General features: G+C 42.2%; 1 protein-coding gene across 1 annotated transcript in view; it reads left to right on the top strand.

Annotated features, from left to right (window-relative positions):
- grm3 (glutamate receptor, metabotropic 3) overlaps positions 1 to 18,105 on the top strand; it is an 18,991-nt gene extending 886 nt beyond the window's left edge. Inside the window, exons 2-11 of the mRNA XM_054619736.1 lie at positions 800 to 943; positions 3,984 to 4,253; positions 4,738 to 5,347; positions 12,440 to 12,682; positions 12,800 to 12,989; positions 14,476 to 14,785; positions 14,897 to 15,090; positions 15,315 to 15,447; positions 17,020 to 17,197; positions 18,023 to 18,105. Of these exons, the coding sequence (XP_054475711.1) occupies positions 800 to 943; positions 3,984 to 4,253; positions 4,738 to 5,347; positions 12,440 to 12,682; positions 12,800 to 12,989; positions 14,476 to 14,785; positions 14,897 to 15,090; positions 15,315 to 15,447; positions 17,020 to 17,197; positions 18,023 to 18,099 (2,349 nt within the window). The 3' untranslated portion in view covers positions 18,100 to 18,105. The remainder of the gene's footprint in view (positions 1 to 799; positions 944 to 3,983; positions 4,254 to 4,737; positions 5,348 to 12,439; positions 12,683 to 12,799; positions 12,990 to 14,475; positions 14,786 to 14,896; positions 15,091 to 15,314; positions 15,448 to 17,019; positions 17,198 to 18,022) is intronic.
- The last annotated feature ends 6,425 nt before the right edge of the window (positions 18,106 to 24,530 follow it).

The following is a 24,530-nucleotide window of genomic DNA, read 5'->3' as shown; positions in this document are numbered from 1 at the left end:
GTTTAATTAGCTGTCTGTTTGCTTGCACTGCTGGGCAACTTGAACTTTTGCTACCTTTTATACTTAAAAAGTTGCTCGGCAAAGTAAGTTGTGGTGTCAGAAGTGAAAAGTGCAATGTTTCCATTTTAAATGGAGTAAAAACTATACGGCCTCATTAAAAGGTAATATTCAGGTAAAGTAAATGTACCTCGAAATTCTATTTCATCCACGACGGGTGAAGATGTTGCCTCAAAATGATAACGGCAAATCCTTGATGAGAAATAGAGATTGAAGCTATTTGCGATGAAGGAAATGAGGCAGATATATTAAAAAAAGCACTTTCCCGCAGGGATTATCTTCAAAAAATGTATTGTGTCTTATTGCTGAGCTATTTAGGGATGTTGCATCCAGTGATCTTATACAATGAGCTCTTTGACTGATGTATAAACCCTGGATTCTTGACATTTCGTTTTCCTAAGAGGGTTGCAGGTTCGTTGCCTCTTTTTCCACATCCTAGCAATATGTTATAATGTGGCTTGATGTCAGGGGAGTTCATTTTCAATTTGGACCCTGTTCTGAAAGCATCTAAGAGCGGCTAGTGTAAAGCAATGGGCTTTTATAGTCCCTTCAAAGAGATAGAAACATTCCATTATAGAAAAGTATCGATCAGTCTATATTTATGGTGAATATTTGTTATAAAGAACATAATTAAAGGTGTGTTACAGGCCGATTAAGAATAAATTGCTTATATAAACCATATGTTACCCTGTATGTTGCACATCATTTGATAGTGAAATATCCATGTGCGTGTGTTTCCTAGGCTCTGGAGTTTGTAAGAGCCTCCCTCACTAAGGTGGACGACACGGAGTTCATCTGTCCAGACGGATCTTACGCGCTGCAGGACGACAGCCCGCTCGCAATCGCTGGAGTCATAGGTGGATCCTTCAGCAGCGTCTCCATACAGGTAACAAGCAGCATGCGGGTACAGGAGTATAAATACAAACACACTGTACCATCATCATCTTTAACTTGAACTCGGTGGCTTCTTCTCTCATCTTTTACTCATGACCAAGCGTGCAGAAGCTCACTTCCAGTGATATGGCAGTGCAAGTCCATGTCCGTGTACGAGTGTGTGTGTGTGTGTGTGTGTGTAAGTGTGTGTATACTTATTTCTTAAAATCAAGTTTTCCATTGGTGTGTTCTTGTGTGTCTCCCCGGCTCTTGTGGCTCTTGTCACAGAGCTGGGTAATTTGCATAGTTTAGCATAAAACCTCCCTCTCCCTTACTGCTCTGTGACTGCACAAAAGCATCCTCCTATCAGTCCTTAAATCCCTAATCTCTGCAACTGTCTCTCTGTCTTCCCTTTCTCATCCTCTCTTTTTCTCTCTCTTGCTATTTTATGTAGTTCTCTTTTTTTCTCTCCCTTAAATCTTTCCTCTCTTCTTTCTCATCACTGCCTAGTTCTGTTTTTTCTCCTTTATATGCATTCAGAGGCATCCCTCGCGGCTATTTGTGGAGAACTCAGTGTATGCTGACCTCAGCCCCCTTTTTACTCTTCCTCCTCCTTTCTGGGGCAGCCATTGTTAACACATCTGCTCCGTCTCTTGTCCTTCATCACACATAATTACCCCTTGTTTCCTTGCAGCTCATTCTTGTTGCCCTTTGTTGCCGTAGCTGTTGTTTTTTACCTGTCTTTTTCCGAGGGCAGCACTGTTCACAGGAGCCGAACTGTGCTCTGCCTTCTGATCTCTTGCCAGAGAAGCTAACCCAGCTACTCCTTCATGTCTGTTGCTTCTAAATGAAGTAATAGGGAATTATTTTTTGTTTAACCATGCACAACTTAACTCCAATGTTTTGAGGGCATTCACATCGCAGGCATCATTCCTCCCCGTCGTTCATACACGTGTGCATGTGTATGTGTCTCTGTGTGTGACTTGCATTCCAAGCAGAAAACACACAGCAGCCATCCACTGCACCAATTTTTTCCTCCTTCCCTTTCATTTTTTTTACTCGTCTCTCATATTCAACCCATTCAGTACATCTCCCTTCCCTCTCTCTCTCTCTCTCTCTCTCTCTCTCTTCTTTCACAGAAAGGGAGCAGCATTCACTAACAGAGTAAACTCTCCATGTCCCTACTGACAGGCCTCTTAGTTAGCTGTAGTCAGTGCTCAGTGGCAGGTAATAGAGCAATGCGGTTACATTTTGCAGCGTGACCTTCCCTGACATTTAAGTCAACTGCCATCTTAAAACCATAAAAACCTCCCTGAAAGTACTATAAGCGTGTTTGTGTGTGGGTAAGTCAATGCAGGTGCCTGTGTATGTGTGGATCGTTTTTCGTGCACATCAGTGTATAGGTACAAGTGTGTGTTCTAATCTTCTGCATTATTAGTCTAATGACATTCTGACATGTTGTCAAAACAGCTCATCAAAAGAGCTATGAATGAAATATAGAAAAGCCCAGAATGATGCGCTCTAAAAGGATTAAACTGAGAATAGCTGTGTAGATTCTGTTTATTTTTGCGCGTGTTTGAATATGAATGTTTACACGTCTTTGTGCGCATGAGAATGCGTAGCAATTGTATTTGTGCTGCCGTCTGTGACTAAAACTGTAATGAAGAGAACATGACCAAACCCCAATCAACAGTAAAAGGGAATATTATATGGACATCAGTAGACCCTAGATGATGTCCATCACTAATGCATGAGTCAGTGATTTATTGAACTTCTATGTGTGTGTCAGTGTTCGTGTGTGCATGCATGATGTGTGCTATTTTGTGTTTCTCCATGTGCATATATATGCCTACGATTGCTGCATTGTCTTTTATCTTCAGAAAATCACATTATGCATGAAGTGATTCCCATCAGCAGCAACCTTCTAAATATGTTCTCATTTTTCCTTTGAGGAATAAAAGAATGAATTCCATAATTTTTTGCGGGTCTTATTTTATTTAGTTTTTGGCAATGTGCCAGTCATTTTAGATCAGTCTTTTATGGTTGTAGACCTTTTATTACTTGGAGCTTGACACACACGGTTATCTGCTCTCCAACACAGTCAAAGGGGAAATTTTACAAAAACCTCCAAAACAACAACCCTACCCCTGCAGTTTATTGCAGTTAATAATATTGTACTTGATATGTTTTTGACATTATTTTCTCTGCTGGCTGACAGTCCTTAGGCATCTTATATTGCCAGCTACCAAGAAGAAACTTATTTTACAAAGACACTGACTGATTTTTTTTGTTGTCTGCCTTTGCCCTATTGGACCATATTAGAGACATGAGCTTCCTACAAAGTGAGACACTAGTTTATTGTGTGGGATTCCCAGTATTGATCAAATGTTTTTATCACCATTTCAGAAATGTTGAAATCAGTAATGAACGCTGAATATCTATTATGAAACTCATTATGGTTTTAAGCAATCAGAGGGGTGTACATCCTCCAGTTTCAACACTCTGTGTGTACCGCTTCCTTTAAGTGCCCTATTAAATTAATTGTACAGTAATTGGTTGCTGCCAACTCTCAAAACATGTGCATTGCAAATGCTGTAAGTAGCTGCTTGAATGCATTGACTCCTGAGTTTAACGCAGTTCCACACCGCAGCTTATAGAAGAGACAAAGTGACTCATATCACTTTGCATAAATTAATCAGAGGTTAATTGGACGTAATACAATAAGTTTCAAATTTCAGAAGTAAAAAAAGAACAATCAAAATTGTCAGTCAATCAATACAATTCTTACTGAAGCTTCACAAAATCAAAAGGACAAATTTGGATTAATTTAATTCTGTGCAGATAATGTTGATAATCTCTCACACTAAAAGTATGTGTTTATTTAAAAAAATATATATTTTTGCCATTTGCTGGGTATCCAGATGACAAACAGTTCTATCATCAATCAATCAATTAATGTTAATTCCTTCAAGTCATTAAAATGGTTCAATTTGCAAAAGGGTTTGGAATTGCATTGGCTGATTTATTTCTCATTGTACTTTTTCTCCCCACAGGTTGCCAATCTTCTCAGGCTCTTTCAGATTCCTCAGATAAGCTATGCTTCGACCAGTGCCAAGCTCAGTGATAAGACCCGCTACGATTACTTCGCCCGCACGGTGCCCCCCGACTTCTACCAGGCCAAAGCCATGGCCGAGATCCTCCGGTTTTTCAACTGGACATACGTGTCCACTGTGGCATCGGAGGGTGATTACGGTGAAACCGGTATAGAGGCCTTTGAACAAGAGGCACGCATGAGGAACATCTGTATCGCTACTTCAGAGAAGGTAGAACATGGAATAGAATATGAGTTTATTTCTGCATGAATATAAGAAACAATTGCTCAAAGCAAAATACCAAAAACCACAAACTTTAATCAGCAGTGTCATACTGATGTATGGCCTGAAGCTGCAACACTAACAATCATTGTGGCCCTAAATTTGTGAGCTTATAAAAGTTTGTCTCCATGTCTTATCTTGTCCCGAAAGCAAATGGAGTTTATATTACACTGGTGTTATCAGTAGTGAACCAGAAAATGAAAGCTTATCTCCAAGAACTCATTCCGGGTACTTTCACAGTCACATTTTTCATCTAATTTGCTTTGGGGGTGCATTATGGCGTGAGATGGAAGTACAGACGACATTTTTGGCTTGTTTCTTCCAATGAATGACTCTTATTAATGATCACAAATGCAGACCGCAAACCTATTTGAAAGCAGAGGAAACATTTTTAATAAATCTGTCATAACATTAATGTCCTCTTTCTGTCCAGGTGGGGCGTACGAACGCTAAGAAGTCCTATGAAGCTGTGATCCGTCAGCTCCTCCAGAAGCCGAACGCCCGTGTGGCCGTCCTCTTCCTACGTAGCGATGATGCCAGAGAGCTGTTGGCAGCAGCTGCCAGGCTTAACACCTCCTTCATCTGGGTGGCCAGCGACGGCTGGGGTGCACAGGAAAGCATTGTCAAGGGAAATGAGGTCAGCGCCGAAGGAGCCATCACACTTGAACTGGCGGCCAATCCCTTGCCAGAATTCAACCGCTACTTCCTCAGCCTGAACCCGGTCAAAAACCATCGTAATCCCTGGTTCAGGGAATTCTGGGAGCAGCGGTTCCAGTGCTCCTTGGGCGGTGGAGGAGCAGGAGGTGTTGGATTGGGAGAGACGTCTCTCCCGCCGTGTGACATGGACTTGTCAATGGACAAGAGTAACTTTGAACCAGAGTCCAAGATCATGTTTGTGGTGAACGCGGTGTACGCCATGGCTCATGCACTCCATTATATGCAACGCAGCCTGTGCTTCAACACCACCAAGCTGTGCGACAGCATGAAGGCACTGGATGGCCGCCGACTCTACAGGGATTACATCCTTAATGTCAGCTTCACAGGTAAGAGAGCTGGAACGAGTGAAGAGTCCTAGATAAGGTGTTCAAGGTGGATGGATGGAGAGTGAGAAGAAGTGAGTGACTGAGAGAAAGTTTGGGAGGAAGGGGGAGAGATAGCACGAAACAGACAGGAATACGAGTGTTGTGCCTAGTTAACAGTCCTCTCATGAACGACGCTGAGATGTTGTCCTTCCACAGAGCATAAAAAGTACTGAGACAAATCCACTTAATTGCTACGTATTGTCAGAGCCAGCCATGCTATTGACACCTATTACCCATGCGTAATTGATACGACACTACAAAGTTGCTTTGAGGAATGAGAGTTGCAGCTAATCCGTCAGCCATATTCTTCTGTCTTGAACTAATGAGATTGAGTGTGTTATAATAGCTCCTATAGCAGGCTGCCTGTCTGTCTGTCAGTCTCTGTAGAGTTGGGAGAGAAGAGACGGAGGATTGGCTTGACTGACAGATGACATACAAAGGCAGCGTTATAAATAAACTGCGGTGTCTCGGGGACTGACACAGGTTTAGAGGTGCTTATTCCTCCACCAACCGTGACCAGGAGCAGACATCAAACCGGCCTAACAAACAGCGCTAACACGGCAGCTTTGCCACGAGACCCTGGGGAGAGAGCGGGAGGGATGGAAGGAGGACCAAAGAATGGCATCACATATGGAGGGAGGGGGGGGGAGGGAAGCTTACAGATAAGAATGACAGGCAGACTCCAATGAGGAAAGAGCGTTTTGGGTAAGGTAAAGGGGAGCAAGACAGAAAAAGAAATAAGGAGGGAAGTAGGGAAGGAACAAGGGAGCACTGAGGCAATGCCGGAGTGGGACAGCGTGCGTCAGCAGAAGAAGAGGATTCTCTTTGAAATTCCCCATCTTCATTTCTGCTACAAATCAAAGGGCTTGGAGCATTTCTGCATGAGAAGAGGGAGACAGAGAGAAGGATGGAGAGAGGAAGAGTGTGAGTAAGATAGAGAGGAAAGGACAGGAAGAGGAAATAGTCAGGGCGATTGCAGTCGCAGCCTCAGGTTGGCACGAATGATAACCACTCCAGTAGAGGATGCATACAGAGAGGGATTGAATAGATATGCAGATTAACACACAGAAAGTTTAAAAAATGTGTGGAGTAAGTTGGAGAGGAGAGAGAGGTGTGAATCCCACTGTGACTTCCTCACATCTTTATGTCTGATCATCTCTCTCCCTTACATTCCCCTCTCCCGCTCCCCCTCCCTTCCTTTCACCACTGATGTATGTCCATGAGGCGCATGTCTTTACTCTGCGAAGAGAGAAACAGCATGTACAGGGATCTTGAGTTCTTTACAGCTCAGTGTCAGCGAAGGCAGTGACAGCATGGCAAACAGCTTTTTCGCTCGAAAAAAAAAAGAAAGAGGATGAGGATCTTGAAGGTGGCCGTACGGTTAAACTGGGAACTGTGGCAGTGTTTCACTTTTAGCTGTTGGTTTAGCCCCAGAATGACGCACTCACACTGCTGTGCATATACATCTTTCCATCGACAGTATGTAAGGAAAGGAGCTGAGGTGGGTTGAGGTTGAATGTGGGGTATAAATACTGCAGCATCACCATCCGCAGTGCTCTCAGTCTGAACTGTAGCAGACGGAAAACCAACAGTGTTCAGTGCTCTCTATCCCTCTGCCATCACCTTCTCTCACACACACACACACATGCATGTTCATTATACACTCTATACATTGCATCAAAGTTTGATCTCACTTAATTTAAATGCTTCACAATACTCTGAAATACTGTCCCCTTCACAATCATAACACAGTGGACTGTGTCTTTAACTGTGATAAGGATGTTTTTTTGTTGTGTGCCACTGACAGCGTATGTGGTGCACTGAGGCAGTATGTTGTGTGGTTAGCAGTGTGTTTTCATATGCAGCTCGCTTCATCTAGTCTCTTCTCGCTAGTTGCTATGGTAATGAAGCCGACACTATTGCCTATTGTTGGAGTGATCTGATAGATCATGGGAACTGCTCCCTGCCATCTAGTAATAGACACAGGGGCACATTTCTGCCTCGCTACATACTTTTAAACACAAAACACACACGTAGGTACACGCAAGAGACGCATATACTCAGCTTTTTGTTGGTTTTTTTACAACGATGCAGCTAGAAGCTTTTTTTCCAGTAGAAAATTGCAGACATCCCCAACCCACACACTTCTCAAAGCCATCATTCAACTCCCACCCACCCACCAACCAACCCGATCTGCAGCAAACATATCAGTATATACACACGCATACACGCAGACTTCTGTTCAAATAGTGATGATAGATGTGATATTCCCCCTTCTCTATGCCTGTGTGTGTGTGTGTGTGTGTGTGTGTGTGTGTGTGTGTGTGTGTGTGTGTGTGTGTGTGTGTGTGTGTGTGTGTGTGTGTGTGTGTGTGTGTGTGTGTGTGATACGTCTGTGTTAGCAGAGGCGGTGTGCCTTCAGGGCCATATTGAGCAGCGAGCTTACCGCAACGTTTAGATGCTAGAGAACAACCTTCACTCCTTCGCTCTCTCATTTTCTCTTCACACTCTCTCCTCTGTCTCTCTGTCCCTCTGTCACTCTCTGTCTCTCTCTGTCTTTCTGTCTCCTTCTCTCACTCTGTCCCTCTATCTCTCTCTATCTCTCGGTCTGTCTGTCTCCATTCTCTCTTTCTCATTACAGAAAGAGTCCTACTCTCTCTCTCTCTCTCTCTCTCTCTCTACATTCAAAAACAGCACATCCCACTCAGACTTCACAAGGTTGCTCTCCTGCCTCCACCGCCTCTCTGCGCCGGTCTGCTCCTTCACTCTGCTCATCCCTCCATCCATCCTTCACCTTTTCCCTATTGATTCCTCCGTCTAAAGGCTTTCCTGTCTCCACCTGTATCTCTGCTGCCATCACACCAGTTTCCTGCTTTTCTCTCTTGCTATCTCCTCTCTTTTCTCCCGTATTCTCCTTCTTCTCCCTTGTCACTTCCCTCCTTTCTTTGCCCTTATCTTGTCTCCCGGCTCATCCTTCTTCCCAGCACCGCCTGCTTTTGGCCTGCCATTTCCTTCTTTGTCTCCTCTATCTCCCCACCTTTATTTCAGTCAAGCCTCGGCTTTCTGCTGCTGCACCTTTCCTCCTATACATTTATCCTCCTTGTTCTTGACTTCCTTCTCTCCACCCTATCTGTCTTCTGTTCCCCTGAGGCCCGTTGGTCCGAGGCCCAGGCAGCGCCTCAGTCAGAGAACAAATATAGCTAGAGTGATCTGTGTGCGTGTGCGTTTGTGACATGTGAGTGCATCCCTGTGTCCATATCTGTATATGCTCAGGGATGTGTGTCTGTATCTGTGTGGGTCACAGATGTGTAAGGTCATGAACCCTCTGGAGGAGTATAAAGAGGGATAAGAAAGGTTGGTCACACCATTAGCATGCAGAGCTGTTGTATTTTACCTTGAATAGGTGCGTCTGTGCACATATTTGCAATGTTTACTTTGTCACGCTTAAATTAGGAGTAAACCGGGGATTCAGAAGAACTGACACTTAGAAACACAATTCTCTATTCCCTAGACAACAACTAATCAACAACTGGCTTTTGAATTTTTAGTCACACACAAGAAAAGATTTGCCTTCTCTCTCTCCCTCTCTGAGATTACTTATTCCTACTTATTCCTCCCAAGCCCCTTTGCCTCTTCTCTCTCTCACCCTGCCTTTAATACCCACAATCCCCCTTGGGCTTCGCTTTAGCCCGACATGGCCGAGAACATAATTAATTTCACAGCTTCTGAATGAAAAGCTTGTTTTCACCAAGCTTCTAATTAAGCTAGAATAATAAGGTGTTTCTCGAGTTAGTGGGAATGCTAAAGAAATTGTCTCACTAAAATTAGGGATCTGGTTAGGCTGCATTATAACTTTTTTCACTTCTTTTGGTTAGTTTTTTTGTTTGACATTCTGTGTTTGATAAATTGAATAGATTTTAGTTGATAATGCAAAAAATCCTCTCAAATGTACAGTATTATATTCACAGTTGCTCTGGGTTGTGTTTATTTTTTGTTTAAAATATTACATAGTATCCAGTGCACCTCAGCTACACCCCGTGACTGATTTGGGAGAACGTCGCTGAGAAATCTTTTGGTCCACCATTGGATGCTGGCAACACTTTGTCGGCATGGAGAGTCACTTAAAAGCTGTGAATAGTGCAGAGCCTGATGTGGGTCTCAGCTGGACCGGACTGGACCAGTAGGAAGTACTGTATTGATGAGGTCACATAGTATCCTTAATCATCACTGTTTCAGCGCTAAAGTTGTGTGATGGTATGTGTTAAGACACAGCGAGAAAGCCAACAAGCTGCTGTTAGGAAGCAGTCACCAAATTCAATTCTTCAAATGATGAAATTGTTTCGGTTCACGGTTCATCAGAGTTACATCTCAGAGAAACACGCTGTAGAAAGGTAGCTGAGGGACAAACTTCCTTTAGGCTACTCTGCCCACTGCTTGTGTATCTATCAAAATGCAAACATTTTTTAGTCATGCTAGTGTCAGTCTGTCAGTCCAACACTTTGACTCCAGTCTGAAATATCGCAATACTTGCTGGATGGATCGTCATGAAATTGTGTTCAGACATTTATGGATCCCAGAAAAATGTATCCTACTTAATTTGGTGATCCTCTGACTTTTCCTGTAGCGCCGTTACAAGGTTTAATGTCTCACTTATCCCGCAAAATATCTTATCATCTACCCAATGGAAGGCTTCATCCTGAATTTTTCTTTTGTGCCAATTAATGGATGAAATATCTATCTTTCAGAATGACTTGTAAACTGTTTGATTATACCTTCTTTTTTTGACTTCATCCAGCACAATCCTAATTTTCATTTTGTACAATACTTTGCTTAATGACTAAATACCTGCAAAACGATTGACATTCCCATCAGCCTTGACTGTACTTATTGTTGAGTGCTAATTAGTAAATGTTAGCTAAACTAAGTTGGTAAAGATGATAAACAGCATCAGCATGTTAGACTTGTCATTGCAAGTATGTTAGCATGCTCAAGTACAGCCTCACATTGCTGCATGGCTGTAGATTCTTAGTCTTGTTTAGAAGGAACCAAAGCGTTTGGCCGCTAGATTTCTGAGCTTACCAGATTTTTGAAATTGATCCCAGGATAGTGCTGAGGAGAGACAATGGTGTTCATATGTCAAGGACTTGGGCTGACTGTCTCAGCTCTCTGCAGTCATCAGGGTCTTGGTGGCCTTCGCCAGCTCTAACTTGCACCCTCATACACTTTTTTCTGATAAGCTGCTCTGTCACGTCAGCAAGATCTCCGGTGTTGGTTATAGGGAGGAATCACCAGTTCTCTGACTTTATTGCTCCCTGAATGTGATCTGTTAGAGTGAAGTCAAGGACAGCACTATGCCCTCAAATGGGTCTGTAGGCTAATGCCGTTATCTCTTTAGTCTGTATTCCACGTAATTACCACATACAGCTAATTAGGCTTCAGCACACATCTAAGGTCCCAATAAGGTGCAGTTATGATAATTAGCTCCTGGCAAAATGTTTCTGTGAGTGTGAATGGGAGTCTAAGAGGAGGAGGCCTGGCTTGTCTTATTGCTCAGCGTTATTAGCAGACTTTATTATCTGTCAACTCGCAATATAATGGATTCATCTCTCTCTTTTCGTCTGAAGATATTATCACCATCTTATTGAAATCATTTTCATTAAGCTGTCACTGAAACATTTAGCCTCAAATTCCAAAGAAGACTTGACACTTAGAATTTCCTGTGACAGAGAGAGAGAGAGAGAGAGAGAGAGAGAGAGAGAGAGGAGAAAGATAGAGGGTTGTGCCGTCTCTGTGATTTATGGATTTCATAAAACCCTAACCCCCTCTGCTGCCATCTGACACGCCATTCTTCTCCGAGCACACTGAGCTTTCACAACAATAGCACAGCTCTGGCCCTCGTCAGTGTTGCATGCACGCACGCACGCGCAGCTAACAGCAGGGTCAGAGCTTTGGTTCTGTCAGCACAGCCTCCCACAGCGCTCAGAGCAACACCTTAACCATCACACTGTAAAGTAAAACCTAATGGAGCTTCCAGAGGCACACATCCACAATCTGTATCTTGATTCATTCCACTGATCCCGAGCTGTACGTCAGGCTGGTGATTTCTTCAGTTACCCAACGACACAGAGATATGAGGAAGGCAGCACAGTGTCATCAATGCTGTTCTGCACTGAAGACCAAGAGCCTTGTTAGACGTTGAAGAGTGATGCTTTATAAACCCAGCCACATCATCATTTGACAGGGGAGGCAGCGGCGTGTAACACTCAGCCCTGTACAGTGTGTCAGCAGCACAGAGTTGATTGCTCCGCTGTAGGGACAGAAGTGGCACTGTAGGAGTGACATACTCTTTGTCTGTGTCAGAACGACAGGTCCAACACTGCCTGCTTTTTTTTTTTCTCAGTCCATGGCTGCTTTTTCTCCTTGTTTTTTTTTTTTCGTAATGGTTTCAGCATCCTGCCAATTTTACAATCTCTTCTGTTCCCACATCCTCAGGGTAGATGGTAATCCTTTCATAACAACTTGTATACAAACCAATTTGGCAGTTTCAGCAGTGTACCTCCCTCACATAAGAGACCCAGAGGCTAATTCTATCAATGTGTGGGTAGATATAGCAGTGGCCAGGGATTCTTCTGCCTTCATGCCTATATGACTTTATAGGCAGTTTGTTAATGATGCATTTGGTAATAAACTTTGTGAGATTGGAATTCAGAGCTGTGTTTTTGTCCGTATGTGACCTCAGGGAAGGATGGGAGGCCATTGATAGACACAGACATCACCAAGCATACCAGGCATTTATAGCCTTTTAGCAAACACTTTGGTAACTGGCTGGTATTCAGTATTGGAAACGCTATTGTAAATGCCCTTCACTGTCTGGTCTGGACTCCTAAGGCTTAACTGACCATGGCTCATTGTCTCTGTCCTCACTGTTGCTTGTAAGAGGCATCAATGAGACATCAATGGGCTGATTGTTTGTGACTGTTTAGCTTTAATTTCCTTTTTCCACTTGTCTTCAATTTTCTTTTGCCACTCTTTGTCTCCTCTCACCCCCTGCAGCCCCTTTCTCTCCTCCAGGCAGTGAGACAGTAGTGAAATTTGATTCCCAGGGGGACGGCGTGGGCCGATACAACATCTTCAGCTACCAGCGGTCTGCCGATCGTTACGGTTACGTGCCAGTAGGTGAATGGGCAGAGACTCTGACTCTAAGCAACGATCTAATTCACTGGCCCAGAGAAGTGGTGCCCACCTCGCAGTGCAGCGACCCATGTGAACGCAATGAGATGAAGAAAATGCAGGCAGGTAGGAGACTGAATTTCAACCATGTTCTTCTTCGTTACAGCATACCATACCGAGCAGCAGTGTCTTTTGAGAAACCTCAGACTGACACATTCTGCTGTTCATGTTCCTGTTTCCCAGGCGAGTACTGCTGCTGGATCTGTACAGCCTGTGAGCCTCATGAATACCTGGCTGATGAGTTCACCTGCTCGCCCTGCGCTCCTGGCCAGTGGCCCACTGATGAGCTGACGTCCTGTTACGACCTTCCCGAGGACTATATCATGTGGGAAGATGCCTGGGCTATTGGTCCAATTACTATCGCCTGTGTAGGGTGAGTGATAAAGGGCTGTCAACATATTGTCAGTTTCTGACTCCTGAGAGGTGTGTGTGTGTGTGTGTGTGTGTGTGTGTGTGTGTGTGTGTGTGTGTGTGTGTGTGTGTGTGTGTGTGTGTGTGTGTGTGTGTGTGGTTGGGACATGTTTTAGATGTTGGGATGGGGCAAGGGAATGGACCGTTACTCCAAGCAGTCATTGTCCAATCATAGCTTAGAAGCCGTCAATAGGAGCAATGCTCTGCTTTCAAAGAGTTTGCATTGGATTTTGTCCAAAACAAAAAACAAAAGAACAATGTGCTAATCTGCTGCAATGTAAGCTGCAACTGCTGGTAAGTAAAGCTATCTAACTTTCATACTTTCAAGGCCATTAGTCGATGAGTCGACCAATCAATCGCTCTGCTCTTAGTCAAATAAGAAGTCGATTAGTTGATTTTTTTTTTCACATTTCAATGCTAAAGGACTTATTGACAAGAAACTTATGAGCACATCTCTAGTAAACACAACATTTTAAGTGGTGCTTTTGCATGTTTATTTGTAGAAAAACTCTGTTCTACAGATCTGTTGATTAAATTAACTAGTCAATTAGTCGACAAAATCGCATCAGTGTTAGTCATCTAAGAATTTCTTTGGTCGAGGACAGCCCTAAGTATTTCCTCACTTTGCTGAAGTCGGTCCTGGATGCCATCAGAGCTTACAATAACATTGGCAGTTCTGTTTTGTTTTCTATTGGATTTGGAGATATTTACACTGCAGCAACCCAAGCCAATGTTACCCAAGATGCTGTTATCTTTGCCAAGCAAATCAGTTAGTCATCATCCTAGAGCATTTCCTCTTGTAACGTTAAAATTGAAATAGAGTCTCACCACACAGTTTTCCTTAATATACCTACAATACTAGGACTATAGAGCTCTACACTGCAATACAACAACATTGCAGCTTCTTTATTTACATGTCTTCTACATAGATGATCAACTGGTGAGGATGCTGACTTTTAGCCTGGGACATGCAGCTTTAGTCTGTTAGCATGATATGTATGTGTATATTTAAGGTCCTTTTCACAAGCTTCTTGATTTAACACTAGTCAGCTGAAAACATTGAAAATTCAACTTTTTCCATCAACTCATGGAGCTAACATGGCTTAATTAGCTGGCTAGTCACAGCTGACAGAATCTGACAGTCACAGGCCCACTGATCTAAAAATAACTAATACATTTGAGTGTTAAATGTACCGCCATTAAATTGCATATTTGTCATGGAAGAAATGAAGGCGTAGCAATCAAAAAATGAGAGTAGGGCTTAGCAAGCGGTCTGTTTCCTTGTTCTTTTCCATACCTAAACATAAGTTACGATATTAGTGGATTTTCCGATTATGGCGATATAAATTGTTATGTACAGCTCAGCCCTGCTTGCGTAGTAATAAAGGCACCAATCAAAACTGTGACTTCATGAAGCTGCTTGTCCGTTTTGCTGCTCAACTCCACAGGTTCATGTGCACCGGTATGGTGTTCTGGGTGTTTGTCCGACACAACAACACACCGCTGGTGAAAGCTTCAGGCAGAGAGCTGTGTTACATCCTCCTCTCAGGAGTCTTCATGTCCTACGCCATGACTTTCCTCTTCTTGGCCAAACCCTCTCCTGCCATCTGTGCCCTGCGGCGCCTCGGCCTGGGCACTTCGTTCGCTGTCTGCTACTCCGCCCTCCTCACCAAAACAAACAGAATCGCCAGGATTTTCAATGGCGTGAAAGACGGAGCGGGTGCAGTGAGACCACGCTTCATTAGCCCCTCCTCTCAGGTGATTGATTGCAGCATCGTGGTAATCTATCTGCATCATACAGATGGATGGATGGACAGACAGACAGAGGATCTTGATGACCTTACCCTTCTTTGCTCCATTCTTTTTCAGGTGTTCATCTGTCTGAGTTTAATCTCCGTCCAGTTGGTGATGGTGTCCGTGTGGCTGCTGCTGGAAGTTCCTGGGACGCGGCGCTTCACGTTACCAGAGCGACGACAGACTGTCATCCTCAAGTGTAACGTACGGGACTCCAGCATGCTGTTTTCACTGGGATACGACGTGCTCCTGGTCATCCTGTGTACTGTGTAAGTGTGTCGTAGTTTTATAAAAGGTTCCAACTAAAGCGCTTTATGTTCTCCACCCTGAGGACTTTGTTCTCTGTGTTTTGATGCAATATGTTTTCGTGCACACCTTGAAAAAACCTTGTCACACAATCTTACTTGGTTCCTAGATGAATTAAAAAATATATATATATCACAAATTGTCCAGATGGTGTGTAACTAATCAGAAATATGGTCTCTCCCTCTAGGTATGCCTTCAAGACCAGGAAGTGCCCCGAGAACTTCAATGAAGCCAAGTTTATTGGATTCACCATGTACACCACCTGTATCATTTGGCTGGCCTTTCTCCCCATCTTCTATGTTACATCCAGTGACTACAGGGTATCTTCTTCAACGCGCACACACACAAATACTTGTCTCTGTCTCTTAGTAAGACATTAAATTGACCTATATTTATTTCCTGTTACCAAACCCTGATCCTTACCATGACTGCTACAACCAATAAACACAACTCAACTAAACCCTGATCTTAATGAAAATTTACCATTTAGGGAAATGCGTTTATTTGCTGTCTTATCAAGAGTTAGAGAAGATTGATATCCGTTGGCTAACTGAGAGTGTTATCAATCTTCCCATCAAACTCTCAGCAAGAAGAGTAAATTCCAAAATGTCAAATTATTCCGTAAACTCCCAAAATGCAATGATTAACCTTCAAGAGAAATATTTTTTTCCTCAAACAAGATGGAGGTCCCTATAATATAATTGTGTTAGCAGTTTTCTGTCCCTTAAACATGGTTAATACAAGCACACAGGTCACAAAACAGTGACAACACAGGTATTGAGGCAACTTTAACAATTTCTAATCCTGCTGGCAAATGTTCCAGCTCTGCAGTATGCATGACAAACAGACAGGCTCTGTCAAACTGCTGACACATGTCCAGATTTAACAGCAAAGGGCGGTGAGTGTTCATCGGATCCATACAAATCTTAAGCACACACACACACACACACACCTTAAGCACACACTTCCGCAAACACACACACTGTGCACTGTATCAAAGGGCATAAGAGAGGAATGCTGCCAAGGCTGCTCATTTGATCCCTTAAAAAAAACTGCTTACTTTCTCTCCCTCCCTCTCTCTCCCTCCCTCTCTCTCTCTCCCTCTCTCTGGAAATAAGCATTTATTTGGCCTTGTAATCTGACTTTAAGATTAGTCAGGTAGAGGCACAACATCACCAACATACACAGCCACCCACTCATACAAACTCATGCATAAACACACACACATACACCGGTATAAACACACTCAGACGAGATGTTGCAGGGTTGATTATTAATGTGCTTTTCTGTAGAGTACTGTGATTCTACTGTGAGTTCATGTTATTAAACCCTGTAAAACTTCTGTGCCACACAACATTAGACCCAGCTATGACATGGTAACCTGAAAGGGACACACTGCAAACACGATTTCAGACCGGCCTAAGATCAGATTTAGCATTGATTTTGTACAATAAGTCAGAGAGAATGAAGTGAAAGCTACCAGATACTGTTTAGTTTGGCCTCTGTGGTCTCTGTTGGTCTCTGTTGATTAAGTAGTTTATTGATCCATCCAGTAATTGTTATCCTGTGAACTGTTGCAAGGTAACAGAGTCTGCCAATAAAGAGTTATGCTTTCTATTTACAGGCCTCATTGGCTCTGTTTATGCGTAGCTTGGTTAATTAGTTTAGGCATTTTCATGCTTTAAACATATCTATCCAATGTATTATTGTTTGATTTTTTTAAGTAGGACTTTGTTATACTCTTTTAAAAAGTCCCCTTGACAAATGTTCCTTATTACAGATTATTATCACCAAATTAGCTCTCAACAGCAATTACTTTGTACTACATTAGCATAAGATGTATCCATCAAAGTCTGGCTTCTAATTACTGTCTCCTCCTCTTTTCTCTGCAGGTTCAGACCACCACCATGTGTATCTCAGTCAGTCTGAGTGGCTTTGTGGTCCTGGGCTGTATGTTTGCTCCCAAGGTCCATATCATCATGTTCCAGCCCCAGAAGAATGTGACCAGCCACAGGCTTAACCTCAATCGCTTCAGTGTCAGCGGGGCTGCCACCACATACGCATCTCACGGTAGGTTACAAGCAGTTACCTCATTTTTAAAGAGACAGGGGTTTAGAGCAGCACTGTCTCGCTCTATTATTATCATGCCTCTGTCAAATGGGTGTTTTCGGCATTCAATATTAAGCCACCCTGTATACCACTTTTTGCTATAGGGGATACCAAATCTTGAATAATTAACTATCTAGGTGTTTGTTTTCTGTATTTTGTATCCAAACTGTAATACAGCCAAGTTATAATGTACCAAGAAACAAGTTCTCCAAATATGAAGAGCTGTTCCTCCAAAGGTGTTACCTTTACGGTGATGCATGATTGACGGTTTCAATCGTAAGCTTGTTAGACTGCAGAGAATGGCCTCCTGCTGACAGACAGCACTGTGGTGTTGTACAGTACAATGAGATGCCAAGAACGAAGCATGCCCCCAAGAGGTGACTGGTAATTTTACTGAACTGGCCTCACAAAAAAGATACAAATTACTTGTAAATTAGCAGCGATACCACATTTATTTCTATTAGATTAAGTCTGCATTTCGACCCACAATTATGTTATTTGCATCAGTTATGTGCCTTTCCCTTTCATTTCATTTCATTTGTCTATCAGAGCAATGCTCTTTCTACACTAACGTCTAGACTTCAATCACTATTATTGTTTGACATTTTGGTAATGCAATTTAAATGTAATGGCATAACGTGATATATTGCTTTGTTGTTAGTTTTAGCATTTTGCAGCAAAAATCATCAACTGAGGAAGTCTGTCATGAATGATTATATACACAAATCTGATAGCTGAGAATGCTTGATTTTTATCTTCTCCTTTCTCACTCTCTCTCTTTACAAGCTTCTGTCAGCGCCCACCAAGTCCCAACCGTGTGCAACGGGAGAGAAATTGTCGACTCCACTACTTCCTCTCTGTGACCACATCCAATCCACTCTCTAAATCTGCCCCTGCGACTGTTAGCCAATCCATGAACATTATCCACCCCCAAAACCATCATTCCCCACCCCAGTCACACACACTATATACACTCATCAAAACACACACATAAACATACGTACACATACACACAAATACATGCACAAACAAACAAACAACCTCCCTTGTGGACTAGAACTCTATTGTTTCAAAAATGTAGAAAGTGTGTAACTATAATTAAATTATTTTCTAGGGATGTACATACATGGAATCGACATTGTTGTAAGTAGAGAAACAAAAGAACAAAAAAAAGTTTTTAGGAGGAATTTTTGGAGCCTTTGTTTTTGATAGCTTTGTTATGATGCGGTGTAAATAGACATGCGCTTAAATCATGGTAGGAGGGTACGTGTCCCTCAGTCTGGATGCACATTCGTGGCTCTGCTTGCCTCACCTGCAATATCACACAGACTTTTTATTCTCATGCTTTTTTGTAGGTCTCATTGTAATAACAAATGATGTATGCATTTCTATTGTGTATCTGTACATTTGTATATTATACTACTGATGGTTCAAACAGCACAATGTTGACAGTCTTGTAACCTTTGAATGAATGTGGACAAAAGCATAAACTGGACGGTATAGGATGGCTGGAACGGACATGTACAAAAGTCTACCAAACTCATCGACTTACAGTTATTCTGTGCCAGAACAACTTTCAGTTTGACATCTATTTACCTCTCGATAGTTTTTCTTTGCATCCTAGATCAATATAAAGAACCCATTGTAGCTGTTTTTGCAGGGAAAATATGTTTTGCTTTTGATACAAATGTTCATTTTTCTATTTCTAATCATGGAATCCCTTTATCTTAATGGCCATAGTTCCAGACATGTGTTCACCAAGGCAACAGTATGTTCACTCCCACTCTCAAACTGCCTGTTTATTTAGAGGATTGTTGTAATGGATTGCTAATAACAGGGCTAAAAAGATACGGCACATCAAACACATTTCTTTTGCCTCAAATCTGTCAAAACAGACAGTGCTGCGATAGTTCTGTCAACAAAGACAAATTGTTGTCTTACCCAGTAATTACAGATTTTTGCTCATATAACTCAACCACTGACGGAGGGAAATATTCTTCTTTGCTGAACACATGTTACGTTTTTCCAACTACAGGGGAGTGGTAGCTTATGTTTTTCGTGCCCCGTAGATACAGTATGTTGTGATGTTTTTAATATGGCTATGTGCCTTAATGTACGTTTTATAGTGCTCCAGGTAGAGATTGAAAAGAGATTGTTTTTACATTACCAGCTGCAAATCCTTGTCTGGTAAATGTAAAAGTGACCCAAGTAAAGAGCACTTGTTTCAGGGCAACACAATGCCAGTTAGTTTTATTCCCTAGCAAGCCTTCTTCTATTGATTGTTTACCTAAAGTGTTGAAACAGTGAATCAGAGGAATTCTTAGGTTGAAATGACTTTCTCTACCCCCCCTTCTTTTTCCAGTCTGTGATTAAAAAAAAAACTATGAAATGGATATTTCTGATAGACACCCATCACAATGATTTCACTTTACATTTTTTACAGCTTAGCGGCTCCATTAAAAGAAGGAAGGGGAAGAGAAAAGCTCATATACCAATTAGGTGAAGATACTGAGTCGTCGACTTATTGAAGTGTGCAGTTTACATGCCTGTGTTAAATGTGTTGACGTTGAGAGGCACAGCGGAGCAGCTGGCTACGGCAGTCCCAGAGAGGCTCACAGGAGCCAGAGCACACAGTGTCAGCTGCTGGCAGATCCTATCATCTAACAAAAGGATGTTAGAGTAGAACTCATATGCAGAACATGCATTGCATTTATCAAAACATCCCATCAAACTCACTGTTTGTGGCTGGAAAATACGACGGCCTCTCTGCTGGGTTAGATATATGACTTGGGGAGAATAAATGACACAAACATGAATAAAGTTTTTTTATAAGAAAATCTAAATAGCCTCATCTAATTTAGCACTAGGTTACGTCAGATTTTATTGTTAAAAAGTGACCTCTCATGCAAGAATGTATTGCATTTAGGATAAACTGGTCTTAAATGGTTACATATTATAAAATGCTGTCTAAAATAAAGTGTGACTGTTATACTTGATATTTCTAACATAATATGTGATCAGATCACTTATTTTTCTTCCCTGGACGAGCATTTTAAATGTGGTTCCTCCATGTTAAAATTGATATAGCAGGTACAGGCAGAACTGTTGAACATTTATCTCTTGACCGTTCTATACCTTTTTTTTTGTCGGTCTCCAACAGCACCCCTTGATTATCACACTCAATGATAGATTGAAGGAATTTTAGAGGGTGCGCCAAGACGAGCCGACCTACATTGGGGTGTGTGCGTGTGTTTAGGTGCAGAGAGCAGAAGGAGAGAGTGATGTGGCAGAGCAGAGGGGAGCTGCTGCTGGATTATGTAAAGCACTCCCACAGCCCACAAGTCACAGCGCTTCCATGGAAGCTCAAAGCATCTCAGAGATTCACAGTCTTTGTTAGCAGAAGGCTTAGCCATTCACTCAGTGGTCCTGCTCCCACAAGATACACCCCGCATGGCAGGTTGCTATGGACAACCACTGCCACATCCGCTGCCGGAATGTCTATTTGTCTGCATGGAGAGGAGGGGTGGGAGGAGGGGTGAGGAGAGGGCGAAAGAAGGGGAATAGAAAGAGGAAAAACTGGTGGCTGGTTGTGATTCAAATTGGCAGCGAGTGATGAGATTTGGCTCAGCACAAGGCCCAGTACTCTACTCCCAGCTTTTAATGGTCGCACAAATAGCGCACTTAACCCGGATTCTCCTCTCATTTAGTCCAGGGTACTAGTCTCGGACAACAGTCTCACACTCTTCCTCTGACCCTCTCTCTCTAAACCCAACTCACCCCTTGAACCTTTCCCCCGCCACCTTGTGTTCCACCTCATCCCCGCTCTGTGTGTGAAACTCGCTGCTGAGTAGGTCTCAGCCAAGACCACCTAAAGCCAGACCAACAGATTGGGAGCCCACACTCTTAAACTGAAGCACTCAGATGTGGGTGCCCACTGCAGCACATGCCAGCGAGGCGGACTTGAGGAAGTTGGAGGAGGGATGAGGGGAAGGTAGATAAAGAATTTAGAGAGCGTATAGGAAAATGGAAATGGGACTCACAAGTAAAGAAAATGCATCATTTTGAAATACATCACCTTTCTCACTTCGCTGTACTCAGTTTATCATCTCATGTACCCGCTAACTCTCTGTGGAAGCTTCTTTAATTGGCTTTACTCATGAATATCCCTTTCATACAGCTAGCCATCCACTACAGACATGGTTCCTCTATTCAGCCTCTGCCAACTGCCATGTGCTCTACAAAGGTCTCTGTGCTGTAGCCCCTTGCTATACAACAGAATGTGTCCTTGGCCTCTCGACTTTGAAACAAGACAAGATCTCTGCGGCAAAAAAAAAATGAAGCCGAGGTTGAGCTGAACTCTGGAACTGATCAATCAAAGCAATAGTTCCGTGTTTATGATATTTGCAATAAAGAGGCTGTGATGACATCATAATAAATAAGAACAAGCAAACAGCTGGTGTCGTCTGCTCGTCCTTCTGTGTCCGGTCTGCCCTGCTGACTATAAATCTGGTCCATAATCTAGATGTTGAATGTATGTGTACATAGATTTGTCTCTACAGCGACACTGACATCCCCTCACAACCACACACACATGCTCTATTCATAGCGTGTGTTGGCAAATGTTGAAAGACGTCTTTAACACTCCTGCGTAATCTGTTCCCTAAGTGATGGCACTCCAATTAAACCATCGACTGGAGTGCTCACTGCCTTAGGACAATACGCTCCAGTGTGTAGGCTTGTTTTCCTCAAAAGGACTGAAGACAATAAAGAAAGGGTCTAAAAAAGAAACAGATAAGGCGAGTATGTCCTACACTGTCATGTTGATGATTTGGTTCATGAAAATATTACCAATATTGCAGGTACTCAATGTACTCCTGTCATTGCTACCACTGTGTCTTATTCCTGGCTCCATCCTACTGCCTACTGTGCTTACTTGTGCAGAACAACATGTTGACTCTTTTCTTATAGACGGGTAACGGTCGCCCTCTGGTGGTAGGCTCAGGACATTACAGGAATTAACAGGAATAAGGCAGCATGCATGTTTTCAATAGTGTACTGTAATTGTACTTAGTTAATAATACCATTGTTAAACTAAAGAACACAAGTGGAACAACTTCAGCAACAAGATTCCTTCTGTCCAAACCAACAGACAGGCACTCTGCAGTCTGTTCACACAACTGATTATCAATTATAAATACACAACTTCCTTCCTCATTGTAGCCTCACAAGGATAAATCAGAAAAGATACAAAATTTAAACAACTTAACAAAAAATGATCGACAACAAATAAAAGGAGCTACACAATGGCGCCTGAAACTTCTCTTAGAATAAACAGTGGAATAAATCCTCAGCAAAGGGGAAATGCATAAACGATGTAAACTCCACACAGGTGACAGCACAGGAGTGTTTTTACACACCACTTAAAATAGTTATTGCCGTTCTGACTTGCAGAGTTCAGCAGTGTGTAGTTGTACTCACCAGTTCGTATGACACCATGCAAGACTTGGGCAAAGCGAAGTCCACCACAATCTGTTCCAGGTTCAACTTCAACTGGTTCATTCTCAAAGCATAACATGACCAGTCCACTCTGTAACACCTCACTGAAGGTAGAAAGTCCTAAAGAAGAAGCAGAAGTCGCCGCACAGACGATCCACTTAGCATGTTAGCTAGACCCGGCCTGCACCTAATGTACAGGTCACGACCATCAAGGTGACAATACATCCATGGCACTTTCATTGCTCCTGAGGAGTGGGGGATGTATTAGTGGCAATTATAACCACACTCCCCAAGTGGGCTTTATTTGATTTAAGTGGCCTTTGTCAGTGACCTTGGCGGCTGCAACATTTGTAAGGTATCACCTCTCTGAACGTGGAGCTCTGCCCTCCTGCGGCCGCAGACACACCTGCAGCTTCTTCTCTGCACCTGCTGCTGAACCATCTTATTTCTTCCGCTCCATTCTTACAGTTTATCAGGGCTTTTTCCTATGAATTTGACATTTCATGTCGTACCCGTAATTAATATATTTTAAGAAAACTCTAAATAGCGCAAGTACACAAAAAACGACTTTGTTACAGTAACGATATTTAATATAATTCGTTACTTCCACCCCTGCACCTATTTTTTTTCCTTTCTGTTTTCCACTGCTCTCTACAGGAGAAAGGTCAGTAAAGAGCTGAGACCTGGAGCCACAGGCGCTCAAATAATCGTAACTATTTGCTAGAATGTTAAATTTATATAAATAGTTGTCATATTCCCAAATATTATAACAAGACAATATCTTTGATCCTCTAAAGTCAGATTTAAGAAAAACTGCAAACATGGTGTGACGAGGGTCAAGATAGCTACAGATAGTAATAGCTGAGATTTTTTGTTTTTCCCATTGGTTCTTTAAAATATCTTCTATATATTCACACTTAAAAGTGCTGCTCGGACCTGGAGTGAAAACCTTAAATTGAATCAGTCACAGTGCCCCACCAAATTAATATTATCATGCTGTCTGAGATTACTATTCTTTTCATTTTATGGTTTAAATGTGAAATGGATTATACACTTAAAACTCATTCTAGACTTTTTCCCTTAAGCTGTGTAAAGTGATAGAACATGCACTTACTATATATCAAGAACTCAAACTAGAGCATCGTACAGCACAGTCAATGTAATCATATACAGATTTGCAGAACAAAAAACTGTTGGTTATATCATGAAAATAGTTTCAAATACAAGGAAAAACCTTAAAAGTTATTAAATGATGACCCTGAACTGGTGGTGTGACTTGTGTTATGATCATTTTGAAAGTAATAAATCATGTTAAAGTAGTTCTTAATTGCTGAGCCATCAACTTGTAGGATAGGATTTATATCTGGGGCTTGCTCATTTTAGGCTACTGACATATCACAGCTGCTATTGATCAAATGGTTTTGTAATCAAAGTGAGTTTTGAAGCATTGAATAATTCTGGGCCACACAAGACATATTGTTGGATAGATGAATATCTACAAGCGAATATATTTCCCCAAATGCATAGATCACCCACCCTCACAACTAAAAGCTTGAGTACAAGTTGATCAGTAAAAACCTCAAACTTATTGCATTACTCCTACAGTTGTAAATATATGACACTGTAACTGGTAATCATGAACTTTAAATCCTGCACCATAAATCAGCTTTACAAACTGGGAGTTAAAACGCAGATTACACAATGTTAACTACTGTGTCAAAATGATGACATATATTCTGTCTGACATGCAAGTATATGGAATGACACGTTTTGCAGTGTTTGTGATGGATTCCATTTA

This window comes from Anoplopoma fimbria, chromosome 19 (genome assembly GCF_027596085.1).
Source record: "Anoplopoma fimbria isolate UVic2021 breed Golden Eagle Sablefish chromosome 19, Afim_UVic_2022, whole genome shotgun sequence".
NCBI lineage: Eukaryota > Metazoa > Chordata > Actinopteri > Perciformes > Anoplopomatidae > Anoplopoma > Anoplopoma fimbria.
Note: the sequence above shows the minus strand (reverse complement) of the source record. Positions and strands in the feature narration are given on the sequence as shown.